Below are 27,946 nucleotides of genomic sequence, written 5' to 3' on the forward strand. Positions count from 1 at the left end.
CTGGGTTGGGGTTTGCTGGAATGCTGAGAAGTGACCTTCAGAAATGAAGACTGACCTGGAGCCTTCTCCTCCTGCACACTGGAAGCTGAAGGCCACGGTGAACTGAACAGGGGCAGCACATGCACAGGGACACCTCGGGGCTATGTTTGTTAACTGGAGAAGGGAGCAGCCACAAGGCCTTCAGAAAGGGTCTGTTTGTTTCTTAGAAAGCAAACGTGGGAATCCCTTGGTTATTCACAGCCCATTAAAGATCTGCCAGCACAGGAACAACCAGGAAGGCTGGGACCAGTCACCTGGGCTCCCTCCAGCTGGGAGAGCTGCCCCGGCTTGGACTCTGCTGCCTTAGTGTTTCTGGAATGAAATAGAAAGAGTCCAGGTCTGGCAGCGTTACCCAGCGGGAGGGGATGAATCTCATCACGCATCCCAGTGCCCTGGAGGGCAGGCAGGATGCTCACTGCAGAACGCAGATCCATCAGGGCTGGAAAACAGTCAGGCTCTTGGGGGTGCTGAGTGAGATTTGTTTCCAGCCTCACACAGAGCAGATGGGCTGCAATGTGGTGGCACTGATGAGTTCAAGGGCAGTGCAGGCAGCTCTGAGAGGGGAGGGGCAGAGCAGACCCTGAAGGTGCTGAGCGCTCACAGCTCCCTTGGAGCTGCTCAGTGTTTTAGTGAAGGGACGAAAGCAAATCACCCACTGCTCAAAGACAGCTCCCCGAGGGCCCAAACAATTAAACACCAGTGTTCGTGTAGCATCCAGCTCCCAGTGTAACTCCATGGGCCTCGCTTGTCAGCCTTCTCTTGCCACATGTTTTGAGAGACCCAAGGACCAGATTCTGGGGGCAGCCTGCTGCAATGCAGGGCCCACAGGTAACTTAAGAACAAGGGATCTCTGCCCTTCAGGACAACAAACTTGGATGCTGCACCATGACCCTGAGAGCAGCCCAGCAGTCCTGAGGAGTCTGACAGCAGGGATGAGACTGAAGCTCTGATTTAAAGGATGCAGCTGGACACAGCTGGATGAGCTCCCTCCCACATGAGCACAGTGAGCGTCCTCCAGCCCCGTGCTCCGTGCCTCACCTCAGTGCAACCTTCAAAGACTTGGAGCCGTGGTACTTGGAGCTGATGGCCAGCGCGTTCTCTAGGAAGCGGAGGGAAAGGTCGTACTCCATCACCCCGTGGAGCACCAGCCCGATGTTGTTCTGCACAGAGAGACCATGGAGGCATTGAGGAAAGGGGAATTCAAACCATGCAGTCACTGCAAGACCACTCAGGTGCTTCACCGCCGGAAAGGCCGGAAGGCCCCAGCAGGTATCCCCATAGCACGTGGCAGGAAACAGCTCTGCCCGTGGGAGCTCAGTCCAAACAAGCGGGATGAGAGCAAGAAATGAAGGAACTTTCCCAAGGGTGAGAGGTGCTCAAACCCACGGCTCCTGTGTCCCGGTGCTGACCTGCCCAGCTGAGGAGCCAAATGCCTTTTCTCCATCCTTTACTGGCACCAACTGGCAGTAACCCAGGGAGGAGCGGGCAGTGCCTAAATGTCTCTTTCAAACAGGCAGCACTATGGGCATTTTAAAGGCCAAGAAGCTTCTTGGAGATTAGAAATGAAGATTCCTGAGGAACCTGAAGGCTCTCATAAGTGGTGACTTACATCCAAGAGTGCCATTTCCGGGTGATCCTCCCCGAATACCAGCAGCATGAGGTAGCGCGCGCGGTACAGCAGGTTCAGTGCCGTGGAGAGCTGGCTGTTTGCAAAGCAGTACAGAGCAAGGTGCATCTGCAACACAAGGAGTAACCAGCATGAACGGTTTCCATGTGCTCATCTCCTCCTCTCCCCCGTGCACACAAACAAAGGGATGCTCCTTTATGGTTAAAGAGGATTTTAAGCACTCGACAAGCCCCGGTCTGGTTGATTCACAGCTCCACTGAGCTATCACGAGAGCCCAGTGCCGAGGAAGCTGCCCAAGTGTTTCACTTCAGTTTCTCTTATGCACCTCAAGGAGTATTTCAGAATCAACCTGCACGTGCGGGATACCCGCCTTGTGCTGTTGAGGGATTCTTTCTCTCTCTGCTCTTGACACAACCCAGGGCAAAGCCCGCAGAATTGATGAACGCAGAACGTTCAGCAGACAGAACCCCACAATCCCACCCTCAGCAGGCCCAGCACTGGCCCAGCAGCACACTGGGCACGAACCCTTGAGTGTCTGCTTTGCAGAGTTGTAGGATACAAAGCTTGAGGTGAAAGTGCAGGATTCTGGGAAGGCCAGGGCAGAGGGAGGGGGCAGAACTGCCGCTGTTCTCTAGCTGCAGACAGGGCTTAAGGCTCACAGGCTCCAGGAGGCCACAGGAGGTGCTGCTGCTCCCCCCACAGCCTGTACTCACGTATTCCTGAATCGTGTTGGGGTGTTCGATGCCCAGGACCCTCTCGCTCATTAGCACCGCTTTCTGCTGATTACTTAAGGCCTGGACAGAACACAAGACCCAAGGGCAAGTGACACAGAGCCAGGCACCACAGCAAGGATGGGGAAGGAACAGGAGGACTACACGGGTCCTATCCCAGCCCTTGCTTACCTCTGAATAATCTCCCATGATATAGTTGAGACGAGCCAGCAGCCTCAGGCAGGCACAGATTTCTACATGCATAGCACCATACACATTGTTGAACAGGTTTAAGGCTTCGTTGATGAGCTCACAGCCCTCCTTCAAGAAACCTGAAAGAGGTGATGTTCACATACCTATATAAGTTAAATAACCCTGCACCACTGGAGCAGTGTGTGCCTGTGAAGTGAGAACTGTTCTGGACATAGCCACAGGTCACTGCCTTGTGTAACGGCAAGACCCAGGAGGAGGATGTTGCTGCCTTCTATACTGGTAGAGGGCAGTGGGCCCTGCTCTGCCCTCATCAGCAGTCGCCTCAAGAGGCCTGTTGGGTCTGTACCTTGCTGAACCTTTGCTTGCCCGCTCTGGAAGAAGTGGAAAGCATCTGAGGCTTTGGGGTTCACGTGCTTCACTACAGGGAAGATGTTGAGAATGTCCTCTTCTGTGAAGGTGGGCTTGTGCCTGTTGTCAAAGTTGTACTCCTTCAGCAGGATCTGGAGGAACCAAACAGGTCATGGTCACCACTTTCATAGGTACTTGGCAAGAAAAGAGGGGAAAACCTCCCTTGGATTCTACGTGTGGATTCAGTCAAACACCTCCTGCATCGCCTGGGGATGGAGTTTTGAAAGACACCGTGTGTAGGTGTTCACCACCACGTGTGTGGTGAAATCACACCACGGTGCAAGGCTGTCAGAGCCCCAACAGGAGAACCCCCTGCAGCCAAGTACTGCACCCACCGAGGGGCAGGAAGGCAGCGCTGCAGGGAACGAACCCCCCTGTGTTCAAGGACAGCCCCAAGTCCTGCTCTGCTCAGAGGTGCTTCTCTTTGGATGGGGAGTACACGAGTGCAGGCACTCGAGATGTGAGCTCGGTTTGTCAGACAGAGCAAGCTACAGGATCAGAAATCTCTTTCCCCAGGGCTGTATTCCAACATCAGCACAAGGTGGACAGGCTGTCCCCTGCAAAGGAGCCTGCAATTACTCCTCATGTCTCTCCGTACAGAACAAGATGGGGAAGGGAGGGAAGACGTGGATCTCACCTGGACTCCAGTTTTGAGGGAGATTTCCCGAAGCAGGGTGATTTTCTGCAGGTTATAGACCTCAGCTGCCTGGTCAGCATTCTCACTGCAAAAAGCACACACAGGCTTCAGCTCTCAGGCGAGTTTCTGCTCAAGGGCATCCCTCCACTGTGGTGCATCTGAAGCACAGGTCCCTGTACCACTGGGTGCTAACTGAAAGCAATGACTGACATTACAGGGGTTGCTAATGGTCTATTCAAGCTCACAGAGATGCACAATGGTACCAAAGCCCCACTCCTTCAGTTTCTTGCCGCCTTCTCCCCTCTGCACTGCTAAGGAGAGGTTTCCTTCCTCCTCTGGTTTTCCTACCTGCCTTTGCCTCTCAGGTTTAATCTCATTCCACATTTCAGTTACACTTCCCCTGCTGCTCTTTTTTGCCCTTCTAAGCCTGTAAAACTCTCTCAAGAGCACAAGTTTATACTCAAACAGAAAACAAGCCCAAAGGCAGGTCCTGCTGCAGACCTAGAAGAGCTGCAGGCACTTGGTGAGCATCCAGGCACAAGCAGTTTGCTCCGCTTACCATTCCAGACTAAAATCAAAGTAGTTCTTTGCTTCTGAACAGATGTTCTTCCAAAGCTCCTGAGGGGTCATGCTGGCCCAGGCGGTGTTATCAGCATTCCCAAGGTTCCTGTTTTTCCTTTTCTTGTTCTTTTTCTTGGAGACCAGCTCATCAGCTGGGAGATGGGCGATGGGATTCGGGAAGGAGCTTAGAAAGCAGTTGAGGAAGTGGCTGATGGCAGCTGATAACCCCGACAGCTCCACGCCCTGCAGAGACACCAGAGCCAGTCAGGGAAGATACCTGCCCTCATCATACAGGCACTGCTCTGCCTCTGAGCCTCACACAAATCCAGTCCTAACAGGATCGGGAAAACCTCACAGGAAAGAGAGAAGAAAACACTTGCAAATGGAACTAGCAGAGAGTAGCACAGATGTAGCACAGAAGCATATGTCTGCACACACACACAGATATATAGTTCTGTTCCAAGCTGCTACCCAGGACAGAGAAACTCGAAAGCATAAAGAGGATTCTGATGCTGGACTGAAGCCAGGGGCCTCGCTATGCTCTGTACAGACAGCTCTAGGGATGCACTGCTGTTCATGCAATCAACAAAGCTTCTTAGAAGGGCAGAAGCAACCCAGTTTGAGAGGAAAAGGTATTACAAGGAAAACAAGCTGTGATTTCACTTTTAAAAGCCTTCCCCCGATTCTCACTCATGAGGACGGAAAGCATGAATGATTGCTCTCTGGGAAAGCTCCCTTCAAGTGGGAACTTGTTCTCCCTTCACGAAGGCCTGTACCTATTTTAGCACTAATGAGATTGTACTTCCCGTTGCTAAGCAACCCCCGAGCTGCCTAATGAGGGAAGAGGCTGGAGCAGCTCTATTTGTGGAAGAAGCCATGGGGAGGACACAGGAGGCAAGAGGTGAGGCTGCAGGTCATACCTGGAGGTACGTCTTGAAGATGTGCTTGGCCGACCGAGTGATCAATTCACTGATTCCTATTTTCTACCCAAAGGAATAAAGAACAGAGACGAGGAGTCAGTTGGCAATAACAAAGAAGAACGCACTTTGCTTCTCAAGGGGGCTTTGTGAAGGTCCACAGGACACGTTCTGCAGACCCTACCCTGCAGCACAGAGCTGGTTTACATGTGACAACACTCCTGGAGCCAGTGGAGCTCCAGCACATCTGTGCAAGGCAACCACAAGCTCCAATGGAGCTCCCCCAGCATCAGCCCTCGTGCTCACACTTTCCAGCTTGATCCAAAGACCAGACGGATTGTAGAGGCTTAAAAAAAGCACAGCTTAAACCCCAGCTCTGTGTTACCTGCTATAGTGCTTGGGAATCCCTGAAGCACTTCTATATCCCAAAGGACACTCAAACTCCCTAACATGAAAGCCATTAAGGATCTGGGAGCAAAACGCCCCATCCACCACTTACAGGTCCTTCTCCCTCCTCCTCCTCCTCCTCTGTTTTTGAAGCTGTTTGTTTTTACACAGAGAAAGCAATTTGCCAAGCTGGAAGCCAGACAGGGCAAGTTGTGCCAGAGGGGGTTCTAACTGACAGCCTGGAGTCAGGCCTGATGCTTACATAGATGTGATCCAGCTGAGCACGGCCAGGGGTCTTGGTGATGAAGTTGATCACCTTGCCCAGGTAACGCATGTTGATGCCCCTCTGGTGCATGGCCTCTGCGAGGGTAGCCCCGTCCATCGGGAGCACCGTGTGATCCAGGCAGTCTTTGACCTAGGGGTACAGACGAACTCCGGTTACTGAGACAACCATGAAGGAAAGAACTTCAATTCTAACCCCCTTCTTAAGGAGTTACCTGACTGGGAGGGGGAAGGCGTCGCCTGACACAGAACTTCCACGGATGGCATTTAAGTTACAAGCACAGCAAGAACTGGCAAGTAGAGAGCCCTGTATAGCCAGAGCCCAGCTGCTGAGTGCTACCAGCCTTGGGCCATAGGCTCCATAGCTGCTTTACCCAAAGTGGATAAATTCGGCTTGGAGAGACTGCTCAGAGGCTCTTCTCAACACCTCTGCTGCTCTGGCCCTGCTGCTCGGGGCCTTGGTATGCCTATTTAAGCAATGCTTGTGGAACCAGCAGCCTGACCCTTCTTTAAGGGCCTCACAGGCACAAACTAAAACCATTTCTAACTAAAAGATTACACGGGGCTGTGCACGCTCAGCTGATAAGGGGACACGGCCCTTGCATTTGAAGTTGTGTGGCAGAGCTGATAAACAGTCACTTCATTCACGTCATGGAGTAACACCAGATACTCGCTGACACGCGGAGTACGAGGAGTGCCTGCTTACACCAGCTGGTCTGTAATGTGCCCTCGCAGCTGCTTGTGCAGCGTTTTGGGTTTACATCCTCCTGTATCAGCTCTCCTGTAAAACAACACTTGCCAAACCCTATTCTGATTCACTCCCCCTCCTTCTTCACTTAAAGGCTGAGTAGGCTGCTCTTATAGGTTATGCTGACTACAAAACTGGTGGATTTAGAGTTCAGAAGAAACTCTCCAGCAAGGAAAATCCCCTCCTACGTAAGACCAAAAACTCCTGCACCTCCTGGAGTGACCATCAATTCTGCCCTCCCAGTTAGAGCTGCAACACCCATTAGGAGGCAATTCAGAGGGCGTCCTGAGAAGGAAAAGCTGGTAGCTCCTATCTAGCCAGGTGCATGGGTAAGCATCCAAAATGCTTAGATTTACAGAATGAGGCTTTTACAACAGATATTAATAAGAACAATTTCCTGGTTCACTCCAAATTATTAGTCACCAATTGAGTCACAATCAGGGTCGGGTAATACAATAATCTGTGCAGGATGCCCAGGGCTAGGGAGGGTGACTTACGTGGTCTCTATTGTCCCAAACTCTTAGCAATCGCTGGTAATTACCAGTGCCAAAAATTCTTTGTTGGACCGAGGTGGGGAAATCGTGCCATGGTGTAAGTCAGGGCATGGAAAACCCCTCTCGGGCCTGCCCTGGCCACCAGACTCCACCACTGGAGCCAGAACTCAGCCTTGGCTTGGGAGGTGAAGCGGGGGAACCAGTGTGTGAGTGTCTGCTCAGAGCAGCCAGGTTTGAGGCAAGCTCTCAGAGGGGACACGACTGCAGGCCTTCAGTTCCTTACCAAACCTGGGATCTGGCACGACAGCAAGAAGGCAGCAGCATCCTTCAGCAGCTGCTTCTGATCCTGCACCTCCTCTTTGCTGGACTCAGGAAAGCGAACACCTGGGAGAGAAAAAGAGAAAACACATCAGCTCAAAGGGGAAATGAGTCACAGATGGAAGTGTACAACAACAGAAGGTATAAAGTTGTGATTCTGTTGCCCTGGGATTAAAGATACTTCTTCAAACACTCATCTAACTCTATAACATGTTTGGATGGAAAGAGCATCGGCTGTTCTGCTCAGTTAGTGGCTGTTCTGCTCTTGCTATTCATTCTTCATTAACACAGCTTTTACATGTCCAAATTCTGCTCTTTATTTGGTCCATTCTACTTACTGCAAAGTGCTGTGAACAACTCAAGTGCAGAAGAGGCAACTGGCTGGACTGCAGTGGGAATGTTTTAGCAGATGGGCCAGCAAATACTGCGAGTGCTAGAAACTGAGCTAGAAACTGAGCCTTTGGCTTTTGCACACCAAAATTAAAGGTTTAAGTTCTAGCTGCAAAGCCGGTGCTAAAGCTCTGACCTTTACCAGCCTTAGAAGGTGCTTCGGCTTTTCAATACTCATACTCCTTCTGACACATTTATTCCAAGCTAAATATATATACATATGACCCTTCCCCTGTGATTTGCATGTGCACAGCCTTGGTATTCACCCCCTGAACACTGTGGGAGCTTCTTCTGTATTTCCAAATGAAAAATGCTGATTCCAGCCATGGAAAGCTACAAATGGTGCCTATGACTGATGCATGCATTCGCAAGGGCACTGTGACCTGCTTACCATGATGTTACTTAAGCAAACCCTGCCCTTCGCTGAGGCTCCAACATCAGTCATTCAGCTACAACTGTTGTTTTTTGTGTAGCTACATTAGGATCAAATCTAATTTCCTTCCCTCCCTCTGCTTCTTTTCATGTGGTCCAGCAGCTGGGATGCTGCAGAATGGCAGGAACATTCTTGGCAGCAACCTGCAGACCTCCCCAGTGCAGTGGTGGGAGACAGCTCACAGCCTGCATCTGGGACTTGGAGCACTGCAATCAATTACTCCTTGCTCTCTTCTGTATCTTAGTGCTTCACCACATTGCTAGCCAAAAGCCAGCAATATTCTTGGCTGAGGAACAGAGTTTTTTGCCTGGCTGCAGCAGTGCTCTGAAGGAGGACGAACACCAGCTTTTGTACACATACCTGGTGAGAAAATATCTGGGTTGAACCGAATGTCAAATGATGTGTCACTAATGGAGCCTACAGCCTTGCAAGCATTCCGAATCACTTCTCGGCTTTTGGGATCCACTGGAGCAGGAAGAAAAACAGAATACAAAAGCACGTGGGTTTCAGGAAATGACAAGCCTAGCTAGTCAGTTCAAAGTTGTGTTACTAAAAGCAGCAATCCATTATAAAAACCACTGTAGGACATCTGGAAAGGAGGATGGCTGCAAAATACAAGAAGTCTGACCAAGAGGGTGCAAGATGACCCAGAAAACCCACAGAGCTTGGGATTGCTCAGAAATCCAAGCCTGGGATACCCAAAGGTGCCTGTACAGTGCACAGTTCCCAGCCTGGCCACCACTGGCTCAAGGCTGTAATGGCCCAGCCCTGGCCACCAGCCCCACTGGCCAGCTTGCCAGCCAGCTCTCACTCCTGCAGCACAGCTGATGGGCTTGCTGCATCCAGAGACCCTCACCCCCCCAGTCCCAGGGCGATTCATCCATCAGTGTGTGAACAGCTGTATGCAAAGAGCAAAGACAATGCGATGGAAGCTGCCAGTGCTCCTGTTTAACAACAAACCATCACCCCCAGTCCAGCACAGCTCCCACCAGTTACACAGCCACCAAGCAGGGCAGGAGGCCTGGGCTGCTGTGGGTGAAATACCTGCTCCATCATCAGATGCAATGGTCTCAGCAAGCTCTTTCACCTGATCAAGTCCAGTCACGTTATCGTCTATTTTACCATCCTCTGACTCAGCCTTCTCGCTGTCTGCAGTTCCATTCTCGGGAGAGGCACCATTTTCCAGTGCACTTGAGCTCTCCTGCTTGTTGGCCTTCTGCTGCATCAGCTGCAGCGCAGCCAGCTTCATGAATAAGAGATACCTACAGCAAAGGGAAAGAGGAATTCAGCACAGAGACATCCCTGCCCATGGCAGGGGGTTGGAACTGGATGGGCTTTAGGTCCTTTCCAACCCAAACCAGGCTGGGATCCTATGATTACCACTGCTCTGCAAGGAAAAACCTCACAGAGGTAGCAATACAGACCACACAGTTTCACAGAGGGCAGGATGTGCACCCTCTTTGCATGAGCTTCCCAGGAGTGCACATCAGTTTATCAGAAGCAAAAAAGTGAGTTTCATTACTCATGTCCTTGCAGTGCTTACAAATTGCTTTCACACACAGCGGCACGGGCAGGCTCTGCCAGGGGCACAGAGGAGGCAAACACAAACCAGCAGCAGCTCTGCCAGGACCTTAGCAAGAGGCCCGGCCCCTGCTCGCCAAGGAGCAGCACCCTACAGCCACTGTCCTGCAGGCTGCTGGTCTGGAAGCCATCCCAGAGCAGCAAAGCCTGCCCGCAGGCACAGGGGCAGGCGCCGGCTGCAGAACCGGTTGCTCAGCAGGCAGGGCTCCTCCTCAGCAACTGAAGGCTCCTCTTGTCCTCCCCAGCAAGCAGAGCACAGGCTCTGACCATCTGTGACAGCAGCCACCTGCAGCCCTCCACATGGCAGCGGGAGCATCAACATCACCAGCACCACACAGCTGCACCACACGGCTTGGACTTGTGCTGCTCCCAGAGCTCCTGCACTGGGTGAGCCCAAACACCAGCACATCCCACCACCAAACTGCACATCCCACCACCAAACTGCACCCAGCAGCTCCCATTGGTAATTATTTTTCAGTCTCTAGGAATAAAGGTAGCATTCCAGACACCTGGAGAGCCTTAGAAGGAAGAATAAATCCTTCTCGTTCCCTAGCCATCAGGGTATCTGCAGGGAAAGAAGAGCTTCTGAATGTTTGGACAGGAAACAAGAACAGATCTGGAGACTATGAACTGCCTCTTTCCTCAGCTCCCTACAGCCCTGGCAGAACCCTGCTGTTTTCAGCTCATTCATTAAGTTTCTATAACTGGACATGTGTGGCCAAGCAATGGGGAGATCAGCTGCTTGCTTCTGGGAGCTCTGCTGTCCCTGGGACAACGCAGCGAGGTCCTGACCTGCACCCTTACCATTGCAAGGGGAGGAAGGGGGAGCTCAGCTCACCTGTGTTCTACAAAGGCATCAACAAGCTCTTGCCGGAGACAGCAAAGTTTGTGTCTGTGCTGCTTGGGGAACCCCATTTTCTTACATTCCTCTGGCATCTCCTCCCCTTCAACAGGCAGGAAGTTTAGATCCGGAGGGAAAGTGCGGAGCAGGTCCAGGATGTAGTGACGCCCATCATTGCCAATAATGCCTTTGCACTCCACTGAGGAGCACAGCTCCACCTCCTCATTCTTGTCATTGAGGACTTTGTGCTTCTGGATCTTAAGCGGCCTGCTGGTCTTCTCCAGCAGCTCCAGGTACTTGGGGTGTGAAACAACGGTCTTGCCGAAGTCTATTGACCCATAGATTACACTCTGTTCCTGCTCCCGTTCCAAGATGCCAGGAATAATAGACTGAGCTGTCACCCTGTAACCTCTGTAATCCACCACTACAGTCCCCAGCGTGTACAGCCCTTCTACATCCACAGCATTATAGGTCCGCACACCATTGAGATCATTGGTAGGAGCTACATAAGCAGCAACATCTCCACCAAAGTCCTTGTAGTGGTCACGGACATCAAAGCCCAGGCTGAAGAAAATGTTGTTCCAGATGAACATCTGCATCTTGGTCTCTTCACTGGGGTTGATGGCCATGACGTTGCCATCAATGACAGCCATAGCACCTCTTGTTGCTGCTGCAGTGAAGTCACTGTGAACCTGCAGGTAGGTGGAGAGAAGACTGGGTCAGGAAGGGCTCCCACCCTGCCAGCACCTTGCTCCCAAAGCTCCCTGCAGATTTCCCCTTCACTCCTCCTGACAGCCTTCCAGCAGGCAGGGCAGCTGGCTTCTACTTTTGTGAGCCTGGCTGGTGGCTTCGACACAAGCTCCAGGAGCCAGAAGCCTAGGGATCAGCATGGCTCAGACTCATTAGCAACCTGCAGGGGAGGGCTTAGGTGTAAACGTCACCATCCCTTCACCACTGGAAGGAGCACTGGATCAGACAGAACAGCAGAGGCTGCCTCAGGCTCAGCAGGGAGACACAGGGTCATGGAGCACTGCTCTGCCCTGCAGGGCTGGGAGCAGATGGCAGGCACAAGGCCCTTAGCTAACGAACAGGGACCCTCCTCTGGCAGTTTCTAATGGGTGGCCCAGGTGAAGTGTTCAGATGGGCAGCAGAGAAGGGACAGACGCGAGGAGCTGCCCGAACACCCCAGAGTTACCTTGAAAATGGCTCGTTCTCTGAGCAGCCTCTCAGGCAGGTTCTTGCGCGGCAGCTCCCGCGTGGTCTGCAGCTCCTCATTCCAGTCTCTGGTCTGAAAGAGTCAAAGCCTTGTGGGAAGCAATGCACTGAGTAGGAAGAGGCTGGCAAGACAGCATTCCTTCTTTACAAGGCATTTAGTGACAGAAGGGAGGGGAAGGGGCAAGAACTCAGGCTCCATGGAGCTCAGAGGAAGTGAATTAGCAGCAGGAATGAACACTCCTTAGGAGTGGACTTTATTCAGCAGCACTTTGGGGTAGATCTCACACTACCCAGCTTATGCAGTGCAACCTCTCTGAACCAGCAGCTTGCTAAGCTCTGGAGGAGGCTTGTGCAGGTTTCATTGATGTGGTCACACTGCAGGCAGATAGCCTCTGTCACAGCCCTGCACTGCCCACAGCCTGCAAGATCTCATGCTATAAAGCTGCAACTGAAGCGTTTGGAATGGTTTGCTCAGAGATCCACGAGCTGTCCCAGGCCTGAGACATTAGGAGTGCACAGTGGTGCTCGGAGCAAGAACGTGGGATTTAGAAACAGCCCAGCAGAAGCTGCTCCTTTCCATGCACAGGGAGTTGCAGCCTGAGCAGCACAGCCCCTGTGGCCAAGGGCACTGTCAGGAACAAAAACCCCCACAAGTTATCTCTTCTTGAGCAAAACCTTCCACAAACACCAAAGGCCAACTTGTTACCAGTTAACCAGCTCCCAGCACATTAAAACTCTTGCCAGTGTTCTGAGGCAAAGCAAGGCCAGTACCTGTCCAGGTATGTGCTCTTCATAGCCCAGTCTAGAGGTGTAAGCGTCTTCTGCCCGGACACAGTCCATGGCATGTTCCGCTTGCGGAGCCGTCCAGCTGTACACTTGGAAAGGAGTGGCTATCCTCTCGAAAGGGTGTCTCTGAACCCTGCAGTGTGAGTGAAACAATCAGACATTTTCCAAAGGAAGATTTCTTTCTATTCTAAGAATTTTCCCTGTGCTTTTGACAAGCACCAGAACAGAGCAGGCCTCAGGAGCAGCACAGTGACTTTCATTAACCAGGACAATAACCCACAACTGACTGGCATGGGCAGCATCTCTCAACAGCAGCTGCAAAAGCACACTTCACCCAACAGCCCCTTGTGTCATCTGCCTGCTCCCAGCGGGTGACAGCCTCATCTGTATTTACTTTGACCCAAGAAGCAACACAGTATAATCACTCTTAAATGGGCAGATAGTCACAGTGGTGGCTGGAGGCCACTGCTAATTTCCAGCCCTTGCCTAGTGTCACTTTCATCTTCCTAATGAGCACAGCAGCAGCGCTCCTGAAAGCCACACAATGTGCCTGTCAGTCTGCACCCTGCCGAGCCCAGGCACTTCATTAAGCGGACTCTGAAGAACGACAGGCTTTTGCACAGGATCTGCTGTCCTGGAGCAGAATAAATGGTCCCTGCAGCAAGGACACGAGAGTAACACAATACCTTGTTGTTCTATTATTGTTGTTATTGCAGGAGCTAGAGGAAGTTAAAGAAAATGAACATGCACAGACATGTTTCAAATAATTATTCTCTCCACCGTAAGCCTACACAAAGCCCTTGTATTGCTCTCCCTGGTATTTCATGCTTCAGCCTCTTTTCTGGATTCAGGGAGAAGCACCTACTGATGAGGATACAGTTACATCAGGTGCTGCTGACGTTTAGTCAGGTGTTTTGTGGTCACTGCTGCAGAGATTCACACGTCCCAGCTATCCTCCTGCTACGTGAGCTCAGAGAAAGCAGGCATTGCAATCCTTGCTGTACCAGTGGCATCAAGTACCACAGAGCCTGCCACAGAGCTGAGCCTCCCTGAGCAGCCTCACAACAGAGCACTCAAGGCAGCTGGAGAGGAAGAAGCACGGCTACCGTTTCTTCTGCAGAGCAGAGAAGTTTTTTTTGAAGGTAGGGCTGATCTGGTTAAGCAGTTCCACCAAGGAATGACTGAGAAAACTGGGGTTTGCAGGTTTGGGATTGAAGTTGTATGCAGTAGACCTGCAAGAGAGAACAGAAACAAAGGCACAAGCGATGTCGTACCTGAGACTTCCCATACCTTAGGAATGTGGTACATGACAGCCTTCCATACATGCACTGTATGAACCACTAGGTTCAAGAAGGGCTGATATTTTACAGCTGGGAAAGACTGATTTCACAGAGTTCCCAAACACACCAAAAGGGCCTTTGCTTCACAGAGAACCCAACAGTAACACACACCCATACTGAACAGTGGGTGCCCTCTCAAGATGTCTCATCTCACAGCTCCAAGCCTGCCAGGTCCCCCCCTCCAGGTCACATCCTGCCAAACTCTAAAAGGCCACTTGTTTCATGTTCACTGGGCCACTTGGTCTTGGGACCTGCACTCACGTGTGGACCCTTGGACTCATTACTTTTAACACTTATTTTTACAGATCTGGGGGGAAACAATGGACCCCAAATTACTTCTTCCACGAGCCAGTTTAACATGAAGCACTTCCACTTCGTAATGAGACAGAAGGTACAAGTGTGCTTGATTTTTATCTTCTGTATTTTAAGCTCGCCTTCTCTGCAGACAGCTTTCTTCTCCTTCTGTACACTATAACCTTGTATCTCAAAACACGGGGTTATGGTTGCCCAGGTGCTTATCTGGATTGCAGGGTCAAAGCCACCCAAAGATGTTCCTGAGCTGATGGTTGCTCAGGTACAGCAGGGTTTCTGCTCTGAAGTTCTCTCCTGTCCAACTCCTAGGTCCCTGTTATAGGCTATTGGGCTGGAAGGACCCTGCACCTCCCTCAGAAGAGCTGCTCAAGCAGCCTCCCACAGTCACTGCACTGAAATAAAACAAAGAGCCAGCCAAATCTGTGCCCAGCTCAGAAAGCTCTGACAGGCTGTGCTCTTGCTTTAGGGCACAGTGAGATAGCTGCAATGGTCAGGAAGGAATTCTCTCCCAACTCAAAATGCTCTGATTAGCTGATGACATTAAGGGATGTTTAAACTTTCCCTAAAGCATCGGTCATTTACCCACTAGAGAAATGGTACCAGGCACAACTGAACAGCCCGATCCAGTACAGCAGCTCCCACAAACCATGCGAGCAGTGAATTAAACCGGGCTATTTTCCACAAAAAAAGAAAATAAAGCAGCAATTGCTTGTTTGTTTGTGGGTTCTTTTCCCACAAGGAGGAACCTGTTACTCACTGATTCAAGTAAAATCCCCGGGTGGATGCAGTGATGCTGACATGCCGATCCTCTACCGTGATGACGTACAAGTACATGAGGTCCCCATGCATTTTCCGGTTACCGGGTGGTGGGTTCCAGCCACTCATTGTCAATACCTTTAGGCACTGCAAAGGCTACAGAAGAACACAACAGAAGCAACTCCTGTCAGCAGGAAGTAATTCCCTTGAGTTAGAGCCATTCCGTGTACATGGCAGATTCCTTTCACCTGCTGCTCTCACATGGCTCCAGAACAAGAGCTCACAAACCCCTGGTCTTGGGAGCAGAACCTTCTGCGAGCCATGTGCAGTCACTAATTGGCCTCAGTTTGCTGCCTTGCACATCGTAAGACCAGTAAAAACAGACACCCTGGGCCTTTGGACTGCACAAGGCATGGACTTCTTGCTGTACTGGTTTTCAAATGGCAGCTTCTAAACCAGAATCCCAGTGGGAGGGTATGGGAAAGCTGAGGGTAATTTGTAGCATTCTGCACATCCAGTCTCCAGGACTCTGCAGAGAAATGCTGCTCTCCCTTCCCTGCCAACCCCTCCCATAAGACTGGCCACTTTACACTCTGCAGGTGTCCAGACTCCATGTCCAGTGCTTTGCACACAAACTCTTGGACTTTATTCTTTTGGCTAAGCAGTGCTATCCCAGCACTCATTAAGCATCAAGTAGAGCAAATCCCAAAGTCCGCTTCAGTGCAGCTTTCAGTCCCTGAACATCAGTTTGCTGCAAGGAACGTGTGGATAGCTGTTTGAATGACACAGGAGAACTCTACCTTCCAGTCTCTGTTCTGGGGCTGAAGGGCACACAAGGGTCTCTCTTTGCTACCTGGCAGGATATGTTCAGGAGGGGTGCAGTCAATTTGTTCCATTTCAGTACCTTTCTTCTTCCGTTTTCCACTGTCTAGAATGGACAGAGAAAGAAAGTCAGTGATGAAAAGCACAGCATTGCCTCAGCCAGCCATTATTCATGGAGGAATGCAGAAGTGCTCCAACTGCTTCTCTGCACTCCGGAATGATGTGGGACAGCTGACTGTGTTAACTAAGCAAAAGGAGTCAGGGGAATGCAAACGCTGACCACACCACAGAAGCCTTTTTGCCCGTACCTCCCAGGTCTCCTTCAGTGAAGACACTCAAGAAGGACAGTGAATTACAGTCGACACCATTGAAAGCATCTGATGGGTCAAGACTCTTCAGAAGGTCCCGGATGTGACGCACGTGTATCCTGGCTTCTCGCACTGTGTATGGCTCTGATGAGGAAACAAACCGGAATTGCACAGTTGCTCGCTGCTCTGGCACACACGTCTCCCAAAGGAGCCACAGGAAAGGTCTTCCAGGTGGCCAAACCCACTCCTGATGAAAACCCTCCCTCACTCCCCCCTGGGGGCTGAAGGAGCTTGCCTTCCACCACTTTGAGCAGCGAGCCCTCCTGCAGCCCCTCAATCGTTTTCAGCTCAGCGAAGTTATCAAGGACGTTGCCATCCAGCTGCAGAGAGAAGCACGTCCGATGGCAGGTGTCCTCACGGTCCATCAGAACTTGGTGGATCTCCTGCACCATCTCTTGAGGAGACACCTCACGGAGGGAAGAACACAGTCACTCTCAATCCTCACCAGTGTTCCCGCCAAACTTTATCCCTCTGCTGCAGAATCAACCACCTCTTGCACCTCTCCAGGCCTGCAAAGGCAGACCCTGGCTCTGCCTCATGGGCAGATCACCTCTATCTCTGCTGGGAGGGCACTGCTACCTCTAGCAGGGTTGGTCACCCCAGCTCTGTCTCACAAGCTCAGCACCCAGAGGTGTAACAGCCTGGTGCTGTACCAAGCACACAGCATGGGACAGAGGTGGTGGAGAGGGCAGTGCGAGAACAGAAAGTGGTGGGGGAAAACAAGGGCTCTTCCCATATCCATCACACTGTGCATTTGTGGTGAGGTCTGAATGATGCACATGGAGAACAGACTGTTTCCTGCACTCAACCCAATGTGGTACCTGCGGTGCAAGAAACCTCCCTGGCTCATGCATAGGGGCTGCTTCCCTCCCTCCTGCTCTGCTCCAGCACCTCTGACACTGCTCACAAGCTTGGATCAGGGTAGTTTACATAAGCTGCTGTAAACAACGTGGCCTGCTATTATTAGCCTATTAAAACTAACAGCCAAGGGGATTTAAAGGAGACAAAAGCTAAGCTAAGATACAGCAGTTTCACTGCACTCTCTGCTGCTCTGGGTGAGGTAAGACTTCCTCCTGGGTTTAGACTCCAGATGCCTCTCCTCAAAATTAGAGATACTTCATCCAAATGGTTTTCGGTGAAGTATCAAACTAAATCAGAGTATCAGTGAGGCACATCAAAGCCCGGCCTGATCTGGCAGCATACGTTACAGTCCACATGACACAGACTCTCTGTGCAGAAGGCAATCAGAGACTGCATCATTCCCTGGACCTTCAGGCTGGTGCCAGGCAGCCTGTTGCTCATGTCTCTTCTTCCTTCCTTTTTCTCCAGGCAGCTTCTCTCCTGCACCCTCCAGCTTTGCTGCCTCCTTCACTACTTAATCCCATCAGAGGATGGAAGACAAATGAGGGATCTGTGAGCAGCCTCAAGATGCTGTCCAGACTGTGGTGGGTAACAGGGGCCTTCCTGGGCACAATTCCCTGTCCCCTTTCCCACCTGGCTGAACGGAGGGTGCTGTGTGCTCCCTGGCTCAAACCCTTCCCTCCTCCTGCTCCAGCACCACCTCCATTCCCCTCCCCAGCTGGTGAAGGAGGTACCTGCAGGGAAAAGGGCTCTATCGCGGGTGCACAGATCTTGACAGTAAATCCTGTGTCCTGTATAACAATGACCTCCTGGTCGTTCCCATCGTCTCCTGGGTCGGCCTCCTCGTGCCCATTCTGCCTGGCATCCTTCTCGCCCTTGAGGCTCTCGTGCGGGCCGCTGCCATTCATCAGTGCCATGCCAGATGGGTGCTCTGGGTGAGAAGAGAGGGATTTAGACAAGGTCAGAGCAGATGGACGGTCCTCTCCATAGAGAGGTTGGTCTGGACACCACCACCGTCTCCTGGCCAACTCAAGCAAACCAGGGGTTAAAAGGCATCAAGCCTTTTATTCTGCACTTGGTGTTTACTAGACATAGATGTGCCAGGCCCTTCCCCTCACAGCACAATCAACATGCTCTCGCTCGCCCGCGGGGTTCGCATCTTCCACCATGCGGAGAGGGAAGGGAAGGAAAGCAGGAAGGCTGGGTCAGTGTACAACACATTCAGCTGCCTTAAGAAGCCTCTTAATTAAAAGAAATGGGTGTGTGGTGCTTTGCAGCCCGGGGGCAGCTGTAACCTCTGCACCAACATGTTACCCGGCTCCTAACATCCCTCCTGGTACGCTACTGCTCAGCCAGAAGGGAGGGGAAGGATCGGCGGCTGCATTGCTAAGCGGAGCGTCACGTGGAGCCAGGTTACTCCACAGGCACACAAACAGCTCCCATGGCCCTGCCCACATCGGGCCACCCTCTGCACTTCCAGAACACTTCCCAGAGATCCCGTGGTGCCAGGGCGAGGCTCTGCACAAGCGATTTCAGTCCAGAGGAAGGTGAGGCCACGTTGAACGCTCCTGCAGGTGCGTCACAGGGACCGGAGCTCCGCTGCACCCGCCCCAAATGGTTTGTTTTCTTTTCCAGTAAGGCGCAGGGTGTCAGAGGGCTGATAAGATCTAGGAAGCTGCCACCTCCTAGAGCAGCCTCCACCCACCAAAGCAGGCTGGGACCATGCAGCAGAGGATGGAGGCACTGCCAGGGTAAGCTTGAACCGTGGGAAGAGCTGCTGATGAGAGCATTTGAGAGGGAAAAGACCCCTTTGCCCCCAGCCTGGGAGCAGCGCATCACTGACCCATCTACCCGAGCAGCAAAGGCTGGAGGGGAGCGGGCATCACACCCCATAGGGTGCGTCTGCAGCACGGCTGTCCCATCCCAGCCACGCACACCCGGCCCCTGGACCCCAAGGTCACACGTGGGGGGTTCCACCCTGTTGCTCCTGGCACCCACTCACAGGCAGTGCAGATGGAGTGGGCTGGGGCTGTCCCAGGCAATGGGAACAGCCTCTCCGAGAGGCAGCACCAGGTCAGGGCAGCTCAAAGCCGGGTGATGCCCCAAGGCTGTTGAGCTGGAGCCCTCCAGCCAGCTCCATCTGGCAGGTCTCCTTCCTCTCCTCACCACCAGCTGTGCTCCAGGGGAGATGGCAGCTCAGCCTCCCTCATTTATGGAACACAGACTGGCGCTGTGGCTGCAAGACCTAAAGCTATCACCACCAGTTCTCGCCCATCAGCCCCAACTGCTCCGGCAGCCCAGGAAAGTCAAACAACCCCCACCAAGTGCAGCAACAGGGATGGAAACACTGCATCCCCTTGCATGCCTCTGGAGCGCAACACAAGGCTGCAGCAACAAGCCTTGCTCAAGTGTCCCCAGAGGGTCATTCTCCTGCTCCACACTATGACTGCCAACAGCAAACCCACTTCAGAGTCTGTCAAGGCTGAATTAGGACACAGTGAAAGAGCAAGAAGCAAGGAAAGCATTCCCATTCCAAAGGCAGCAGGTAGCAGAGCCACCTCCAGCAGCCTCTGCTGCCTTCAGCATCTCGGCAGCTGCTGCTCATGTTCCCTGTCACTTCCCACATGTCCCCAATGTGAGCTGTTCATTTCTTTGACAGATGAAGCCACGGGCAAGCCAGACGAGAGGCCTGGCTCCAGCAAGCTGTGGTCATGCTAGAAAGGAGGAAGAAAAGCTCCACACTAAAGTGCCCCAAGAGACGTGGTTTCAGAACAACCACACCATGCCCAGAGGGAACACAAGGCCACACTCCCAGCCTGCCCAAGCATCGGGAGCAGGAGGGACAGCAGGAAAACTATTGCAGGAACACTGCAGCCAGGGCTACCCGCACAGGCTGATCGGCCAGGCCACTGAGCCAGGCTCGGCTCTGCCCCTGCCCACCGAAGCAGGGCAGGATCACAAACTTGTGCTCCTGCTGTAGCAGCCAGAAAGGGGAGGCAGAATTGGCTCTAAGGCGGGCTGCAGCACTGCTCTGCAGTCTGCTCTGCACCATGCTTCAGGCCCGCTCCTGACCCTGGTCGTCGTGCTATATACTTGACCACGGATGCCTTCCAATTCTCTGACTTATCAGCCCGAGCAACACGGGCACTGAAGCTACTTCCGTGCCGCAGTGGCTGGCAGAATATTCCCAACAGGGACACTGACACCTTTGAGTAAATGTGATTTTGTTTTACACCTTTTTTCTAAGCAAGACTCACAGTGAAAAGTTACCACGAGGACCACGCTTCTGCTTTTCACTGCTGGGTGGTACCAGAACCCCAAACTACTCTTTTAGACATCAGAAGGCTGTTGCTTGTCTGCAGAAATACAACACAGTCACACTTCCCATCCCTCTTTTCCTGCTTGGGTGAAGGATGGGCCAGTCCAGCTCTGCACTCTATGACAGAAGAGACATGTAGAGGCAACACCTTCATGTCTCCATATGCCAGCAGATGCAGTGCCAGCCAGCACTGTCTTTAGACACAGAAGTTCAGCCCGGATGAGACAGCTGTCCTGCACGTTCACCCTCTGATGCAAGGCCAGCGAAGGCTTTCGGCGGGGTTCTTACGGATGGGTCTGTCTGGATGAGGTTTGTTTCAAGCCCAGCTGACAGGCGAGGTGCTGGAGGACTTGCTGCCTGCTGACTCACCCCATGTGCTCTCCCGGCGGGAAGCGGAGCTTCACCCTCCTGCCTTAAAGTGGGTCACTGGTTCTTACCATGGCCGCAGACCGGCTGTGCCACGGCCTCAGGCAGAGAGAGGCAAAGCATCAGTGCTCGATTCCAGTGTGCTCAAGTGGCAGCGAGAGCAACAGGGACACCTGCAAGGCACCCACACAGACCTCTCTACTGTCACTGACTCTGGTTCAAGCCCCACCTGGGCAGTAGCAGTGTTCAGGGGCCTGCAGAACAAGGCATCAGGTCATGGAAGTCAGCTCAGTCCCTGGGAGCACCACAGCCACTGCTCAGACAAGCAGGGAGATCCCCCCTGTAACCCCTGGCCTCAAGATGCAGCTTTGTGATCTCCACCACAGGCTGTGACCTCCAGCCTCCCCCCTCATCCCAAGGGATGCAGGAGCATCCCAGCAAGGACCCTCCTTGGCTCGTACCCGCAAGCACAGCTGAGGCTGCTGACCTCCAGCTTGTGCTGGCCAGCTGCCGAGCTGTAACACGCTGCTCTCACTGCCGCTCAGAGCACAGCGTGAGCAAACCTCAAGCACACACAAGATGAAAGCGTCAGGAGAACGGGCAAAGCCAAACACTGAAGAGGGGAGGAGACAGCACAGACACCACCTCACCGGGAGGCACCGGCCCACAGCTCGCAGCCGGTAGAGAGGATCAGCACAAGGATTAACCTTCATCCTTGCACCTGGATAACATGACACACCAAGGTGAAGGCCTGCTCTAATTGTGCTTCCCATTTACAGTGATCCTGCACCTCAGGAACCCGACCGGTCAGGATCCCGATGCAAAAGAGGGTGCACACCTGAACCTAGGCACTGCTGGCTGCATGCAGCACAGATCACAGGAAGCATTCATTGATAACTGATTAATGTTCAAACAGGCCTTCTAAACCAAGTCAGGCACTAAGCCTTTTCTCTAGATTATCAGGTCAAAAGGACACAACACCATGGTGCTGTGAGTTAGCTTGGTCTGGAGGGACTGCTCTGTAGATGAGTGCACCTCTGTGGTGCGCATCTGGATGGGATATGTCACCGCCTTCACCCTTTTCATTCTGCTGTGAAATTAAAGCATCACCTCATCTCCCCTCTCCTCATCCTGCCCCATCCCACAGGCACAAGCAGCCACCCAACCCTGTTACAGGCACACAGGGCTTTGGCTACACAGCACCATGCCACGGAGCACCTAAGAGTGTGAGCTTCTTTTTCTTCCTCTTCTTTTTCTGCTGCTGCTGCTGCTTGAGGGGCAGTGCCTGCGGGTCGGGGTCACGGCCTGACCTGTCGCCGGGGCAGGCAGCAGGGTCCATCACTACAAAACCAGTACTTGTGTCCTGAGCCTTGGATGAGGGTTGTGCCGCCTGTCCCCCCCGGTGCGGTGTTCTTTGTGCCAGTGGCGTGCTCCCCACGCTCATGGGCAGAGCAGTACCTCCGTGTTCCAGCACGCTGCCCAAACCCCCTGAAGCTGTGTCCAAACTCAAGGCTGCTCGTCCCTCACCGTGGCCCTGGCCGGTGGGACATGCTCCGGGGGCCGCATGCCCCCCATCAGCTGCTGCCACGTGCTTCTCCTGGCGGCAGGATCTATGGGCTAAGCTGCTGTCCTCAAGTTTCACACAGCTCTGGCAGGCCTCAAGCAACTGAGCATGATCGACCAGCCCCGGCAGCCCTTCCCCAAGGTCGGCTGGAAGGACAGCACAGGATGCCTCTGCCTGCTGCTGCAGGCCGGCAGCGCCAGCAACGGCTCTCCGAGAGCTCTTATCATACACCATCACTGCTCCTTCTTCACCCTTGGCCTCAGGCAGGTCTTGGATGTACTGGGTGCACTTCTGGAGACTTCCAGTCACCACCTCGCTGGGGATGATGTCTGGATAGAGCCCAGGACACGGGGCAGCTTCTGGCACCTCCGGGCCGGTGGCACAGCTGATGGGAGGCTTTGGTAAGAGGGGAGCCCTCTCGTCGGCAGAGCTGGAGCTGTGCGCCTGGAAGATGAGGTCGGTGACTTGCCTGCAGCAGTTTGCAAAGAGGCCGTTCCCCATGGTCACGAGCAGCCTGGCTCAGGCAGCACTGGGTGAGCAGAGCTTGGTTTGTTCGCACACGCACGCTGAGGTCCCCAGGAGGAAAAGCTCCCACGCGGCAGCGCTCGCCCTCCGCAGCCAGCACTGTCTCCAAAGGAAGCTCCTACCCGGCCCCAGCGTGGCAGGACACGGACGGGGCTGCAGCTGTGTCCTGCACACCCCAGCTCACGTCCCGCCAGGACCGGGCGCTGGGCTCGCTGCAGCCTCCATCCACGGCTCACGCTGCCGTGAGCTCCCAGAGCAGCTGCAGCTCCCCTGTCCCCGCCGCGTCTCCACCAGGTTCCTCGGGCACGCTCGCAGGGGGATGCTGCCCGGAGGGGGATATAAATAGCCGGATCTCGAGGGCTGCACCAGTGCAGCATGGGACCAGTGCTAGAGCACTTCAGCGCTGCCAAACCTGTAAGCAAGTGAGACTCATTGAATTACAAGGCGAGGGCAGTTACTATGGCATGCCTGGGCCCAGGCACAGCCATCCATACTAAGCAGCCAAGCACAAAACAGGCAGGCACTGAACCAGGGACCGGTTCTCTCTGCCCTCCCAGCCTGCTCCGCCATATCAAACACCAACAAACCACAAAAGCACACGTAAACCCCCAGCACTGCTCCTCTCCCATGCTGCTTTAAGGAATCCTGGCAAGCGAAGCAGGGATTATGGCGCTGGAGGTTTCTGCAGCACCCATGGAGGCTGCAGCGCAGGCCGCAGCATGCCCGCAGCGAGGCTGTGCCACAGCCCGCTCCTCGGGCCCCTCCGTGCACCAGCACACCCCATCCGCGCACTGCTCCAGCTCAGTCACTTGGGTCCCTTCAGCGGTCCCGGGTTCCTGGGACACAAGCAAGGAGCCGGATGTTTCAAGCACAGGATGTGATGTGAGAACTGCAGCCTGGACCTGCCTGGGAGAGCCTCGTGTCTGCTCACAGACCCCTGCCTGGGCAGCACAAGCTTTGGCTTCCTTGGCAAGTCTTGGAGCGGTCAACACAGCTTCATGGATGGGAAGGGCACGGCTCTGCACTGAGCAGAAGGAAAACACACAGCACATCCCCAGCACAGATATACCCAAACCAGAACAAAGCTGAGACCACACAGCTCACACGAGCACTTGCACAAGGCCAGCATCACGCACACAATCCCGTTTCCAAAGGTGAGGTGGCCCTGGGAAGGCTGACAGCAGCCCCTGGATTCTCCATGCCAACAAGCCACCTGTCCAGAGAAAGGCAGGAACAGGCTGAAAACCAGCCCCAAAGCAAACCCTGGCTGGCTTCTGCTGTCCTTTTAGAGAGCAATCAGAGAAGTCTCTCCCACCCCAACTAATTAGAGCTCCTGCCCCAGTAACCAAGGAGCCCCAGGCACTCCCCATGTGAGCAAGGAGGGCCTTGGAGCCCTGAGACAAGACCTCCATTGGCCTCGGGAGCCAGCACCAACTTTCAGACCACACCAGCATCAGTAACTTGTGGCTTTCTGATGATGTTTGAAGGAGTTTAGATATCCTGATGCTCCAACTCTTCCTTCTTACCAAGAAGGACTCAAGCCAAAGCAAGTTCAGAGCAGACACAAAGGCTGGTGTCAGAACAGCAAATGCAAATTATGCTTTAGCTGAATAATAAAAGAAAGACAAAAACAGTTTAATGAATGTAAGTAAACTAGTAGAATGAATAGGGATCAGCTCCAGAGAGGGCCCTGCTGGAAACACTTCTGCAGGACAAGCTGGCAGGGGATGGTGTCCCCTCCGCCTCCCCAGCGGAAACCACAGCTTCCCAGAGACCTCAAACACCTGAGGTGCAACAAGCACTTCTTTTAATAAGGGCCCACAGTGAAGTTGGAGCTGCTCTACAGCCGTCATTAACTCAAACTGGCTGTAACCCACCTGTGGGTACAGGAATAAGCACTGCATTTGAGCTACAGCAGCTTTACCACACCGAGGACTGACTCGCACAGTGGGGCTGCAGCACGTGGTGCTCTCCAGGGATGATAAGTGGGGAAGTTATTCATTCCCAGCTCTGGTGCATCCGCAGTAAAATTTGGCTGGATAAACCTCAACAACTCAAGCCACATTCCAGCCTACTTAGAAGTTTGTGGCTTTTCTGTGTTCTATGGATAGCGGGACATTTGCATTGCAGCCATGCCCCAGGGCACTCACGGGGTCCCACAGCTGCTGCTCAGGCATTACAAGCACTGAAATGCCTTGTGCTTTGCATCTGGCACTCCGAGATACCCACACCATCCCCACCACATCTGGGAACTACATTCAAACCCAGCTGTAAACTTCCTAACTGGCCAAACCTTTGGAAACTTACTCCTGGAACTATGTGGCTGGGTGACCCTGCTACAGCAAAGTGCAATTCAAACACCACCGAAATGGGGAGCAAAGACTAGGGTATAAGGCAAAGTGCAAAGATCAGCACCAACAAAACCGGCAACTGTTAGGAAAGGCACGTTTCTCAGATTTCAGGAGAGCCCAACGAAGGAATCGCATTACAGAAGATATCGAGAATTAGTCAATAATTCTCCAAGTACGTGGGTTTGATTCTGGCACATACCTCGGTTTCAGAAAGCCAATGAGACAGAGCGAGCCCAGGATCATGAACTATCCTGTTAGACGCTGCATGCAGCAGAACATCAGGCTTGCAGACAGAAGCACCACAGCTCCGGACTGTCACAGAGGAGCTTCACCCCATGCTACCACTGACACGTGTCACCACAACCACAGCGGCTCTGGAGAAGACTCCACGCAGCACAAGCCTGGAAAGACCAACTTCACCGGTACTGAGAGCCCTACAGAGACATTAACATGGCCAAGAGCCTCAGAGGTGATGGCAGGGAGCTGTGGGCAGGGTCTGCAGGGAGATCTGATGGCTGTGATGCCCTCAGCAACTCCCGCTGCCTTCCTGCATCCTGTGGCACAGATGTGCCGATTAGCCCGCAGCCTCCCACCCGTCAGCCCTGCGCCAGCTGCAGGGAAACAGGCTGAGCAGCTGCTCCCATGGCTCTGTGAGCTGGGAACCTCACCTATCTCACAGAGACCCCTCTGGCAATGCCCACTCACAGGGAACCCTGCATGGTATCGCTTGCTAGCAGGCAACATCCCCGCTACCACCTCCAGTCTCTCCCAAGCACAGCAGTGGGAGGTCAGCTAGCAGAGAGCCTGCGAAGGAGGGCTGGATTCAGGCTAATCTGACCTGCAGGAGCTCCAGGCAAGGAGGGCAGGAGTCACCACCCTGCAGTTTTGTGTTGCTGGACAGCTAAAGAAAGAAGGAAGAACCCAGATCCCTGCTCATCCCAGACTCACTGATGTTAAAGAGGTGGAACGCAACAGAAAGCTCAACTGGCAAACGAGTATGTGCAAACTCCACATCAGCCACGCTCTTGTGGGAGGTGAGAACCAAGCACTAACCCTTAGACAGCCTTGCTACTACTGGCAAGAAACAACCTGCTTCCAAAGAGGCACAGCCACTGCCATCACAGGAAGAGCTACACTCGGGTTTTCACCCTTTGCACCCTGTCCAAGCACAAGTGACTTTGGGGGGTAACACCATGTGCTGGTGCTACTCCTCAGACACAAATGAAAACCCCATGAACCTCAGGCCTCTAAAGCTTCTAGAAATAACCACTTTCTAGTACAACCCATAGAGCACGATGCAGGAAAGCAAAGTGCGTGCTGGAGACCTGGTGAGCTGCCAAGCTCAGTCACCTACAGACGGCGAAGACAAACACGGGGCTCTGCGACACAGCGCTGGGTTCGGTGTGCACGAGGCAGTTCTGGGGGTGGATCACTGAGGTGCTCCTGACCTACTTACACTTCCAGCTGGGAAACCCAGGAGCAAGGCAGAGCAGCCGTGTCCAGCGGGAGTTCAGCTCCCATCCCACCGGCAGCACTGCCCTGGACACCGTCCCCGAGGTTCCCATCCCCCTCATGCACAGATGCTGTGTTATCACACTCCTTCCCTCTCCTTAACCTTGGAGCAGCGATCAGATTTCTCTTGCACAACATTCCTTCGATTCTCCTCCCGAAGCCTGTTACAGCTGCATATAAAAAACCCCGAGTGCCAGCAATTCAGCCCTTTCCAAAACACCAGCGAGCCTCCAAGGTCGCGTCACAGACACAGACAGCGACAGCAGATCCCGAGATAAGGCATCAGCCTCCTGACCTTGGTACTAACACACAGCTACGCTTGCCGCCACAGCAGTTTTCCATAGCCACCTGTGTTCCCTGCTTTTCTAATGCAAGTCTTGCCTTAAGATACGGCTGCCTGGGAAGAGCAGGGACCTAGCTATAAAAAGCAAATCCTTGGCCAAGGTAGGGTTGAAAAGCATTTTGTGGTAGCTCAAAGCCCAGCTCAACTTGCACGAGACAAACTTGTCTAAGGCAGTGCCAACTGCAGGAACACAAGTAACCCAAGAAACGCACACACTGGCCATCTCTTCATCTCCTGCTAGCTAACAGCTGCTCCCCTCAGAAATTCTTTCAGGAAGTTCATGGTTTTGTGCTTCCACACTGAGGACAGAGTGGCCTCAACAGTTCTGACTACCTTGGAGACAGGGAGCAGCAGACAGCAGCCCTCTCGCCTTTGGAGGTGAAGAAAACACCTCTACAAGCGGGCAAGCCCTGATGCTGGGCACAGCAGCGGGGTGCATTTCCACACTGACCACTGCCCTTGGACCAAGCAGGGTGCCCACCACGGGCAGCACGTACACTGGAGCAGGGGCCGGTTTTCCCTGGCAAAAATAGAGGCCAGGATCCAGAGCCTGGACAACACGGCCAGGCTGCCCCCAGCCCCACTGCAGCACCTCCGCCTGGGAGGCACAGGCCACCGCCTCAGCCCCGGGCTCCCAGACAAGACAAGAGCCTTGCTCCGGTCCTCCCCAGCCCCGCGCGGTGCCCGAGCAATCCGCAGCGCTGATCCGGGGAGGATTTTTCCACCTCTGCCTCCTCCAGCCACCCCCTGCGAGGCAGCATTTCACCTCGTAACTCTTTAACCCAGCTGCTGGCATTGCTCGGCTTTCAACCCCGGTGTGCAGGGGAGAAGGAGGCTCTAACGCTCCCTACTCTTGAACCGCATCCAACCCGCTCCAGCACCAAGCCACCAATGAACTTTGCTTTAGGTGGCAAACTTCA

General features: G+C 53.4%; 1 protein-coding gene across 2 annotated transcripts in view; it reads right to left on the reverse strand.

Moving 5' to 3' along the window:
* Nucleotides 1–27,946, reverse strand: part of CLUH (clustered mitochondria homolog) — a 33,165-nt gene that overhangs the window by 3,650 nt on the left and 1,569 nt on the right. Inside the window, exons 2-23 of one of the 2 annotated variants that reach the window (XM_080629843.1) lie at nucleotides 21,950–23,232; nucleotides 17,781–17,977; nucleotides 16,421–16,592; nucleotides 16,126–16,269; nucleotides 15,796–15,923; nucleotides 14,997–15,151; nucleotides 13,694–13,819; nucleotides 12,573–12,720; nucleotides 11,782–11,874; nucleotides 10,584–11,278; nucleotides 9,209–9,426; nucleotides 8,525–8,629; nucleotides 7,307–7,407; nucleotides 5,762–5,914; nucleotides 5,116–5,178; nucleotides 4,194–4,438; nucleotides 3,635–3,719; nucleotides 2,936–3,089; nucleotides 2,569–2,708; nucleotides 2,380–2,460; nucleotides 1,649–1,774; nucleotides 1,078–1,199 (exon numbers count right to left, since the gene is read on the reverse strand). In XM_080629843.1, the coding sequence (XP_080485969.1) occupies nucleotides 1,078–1,199; nucleotides 1,649–1,774; nucleotides 2,380–2,460; nucleotides 2,569–2,708; nucleotides 2,936–3,089; nucleotides 3,635–3,719; nucleotides 4,194–4,438; nucleotides 5,116–5,178; nucleotides 5,762–5,914; nucleotides 7,307–7,407; nucleotides 8,525–8,629; nucleotides 9,209–9,426; nucleotides 10,584–11,278; nucleotides 11,782–11,874; nucleotides 12,573–12,720; nucleotides 13,694–13,819; nucleotides 14,997–15,151; nucleotides 15,796–15,923; nucleotides 16,126–16,269; nucleotides 16,421–16,592; nucleotides 17,781–17,977; nucleotides 21,950–22,796 (4,298 nt within the window). In that variant the 5' untranslated portion in view covers nucleotides 22,797–23,232. The remainder of the gene's footprint in view (nucleotides 1–1,077; nucleotides 1,200–1,648; nucleotides 1,775–2,379; nucleotides 2,461–2,568; nucleotides 2,709–2,935; nucleotides 3,090–3,634; nucleotides 3,720–4,193; nucleotides 4,439–5,115; nucleotides 5,179–5,761; nucleotides 5,915–7,306; nucleotides 7,408–8,524; nucleotides 8,630–9,208; nucleotides 9,427–10,583; nucleotides 11,279–11,781; nucleotides 11,875–12,572; nucleotides 12,721–13,693; nucleotides 13,820–14,996; nucleotides 15,152–15,795; nucleotides 15,924–16,125; nucleotides 16,270–16,420; nucleotides 16,593–17,780; nucleotides 17,978–21,949; nucleotides 23,233–27,946) is intronic. The other variant, XM_080629844.1, reaches the window with a different exon arrangement.

Source organism: Psittacula echo (genome assembly GCF_963264785.1).
Source record: "Psittacula echo genome assembly, chromosome: 15".
Lineage (NCBI taxonomy): Eukaryota > Metazoa > Chordata > Aves > Psittaciformes > Psittacidae > Psittacula > Psittacula echo.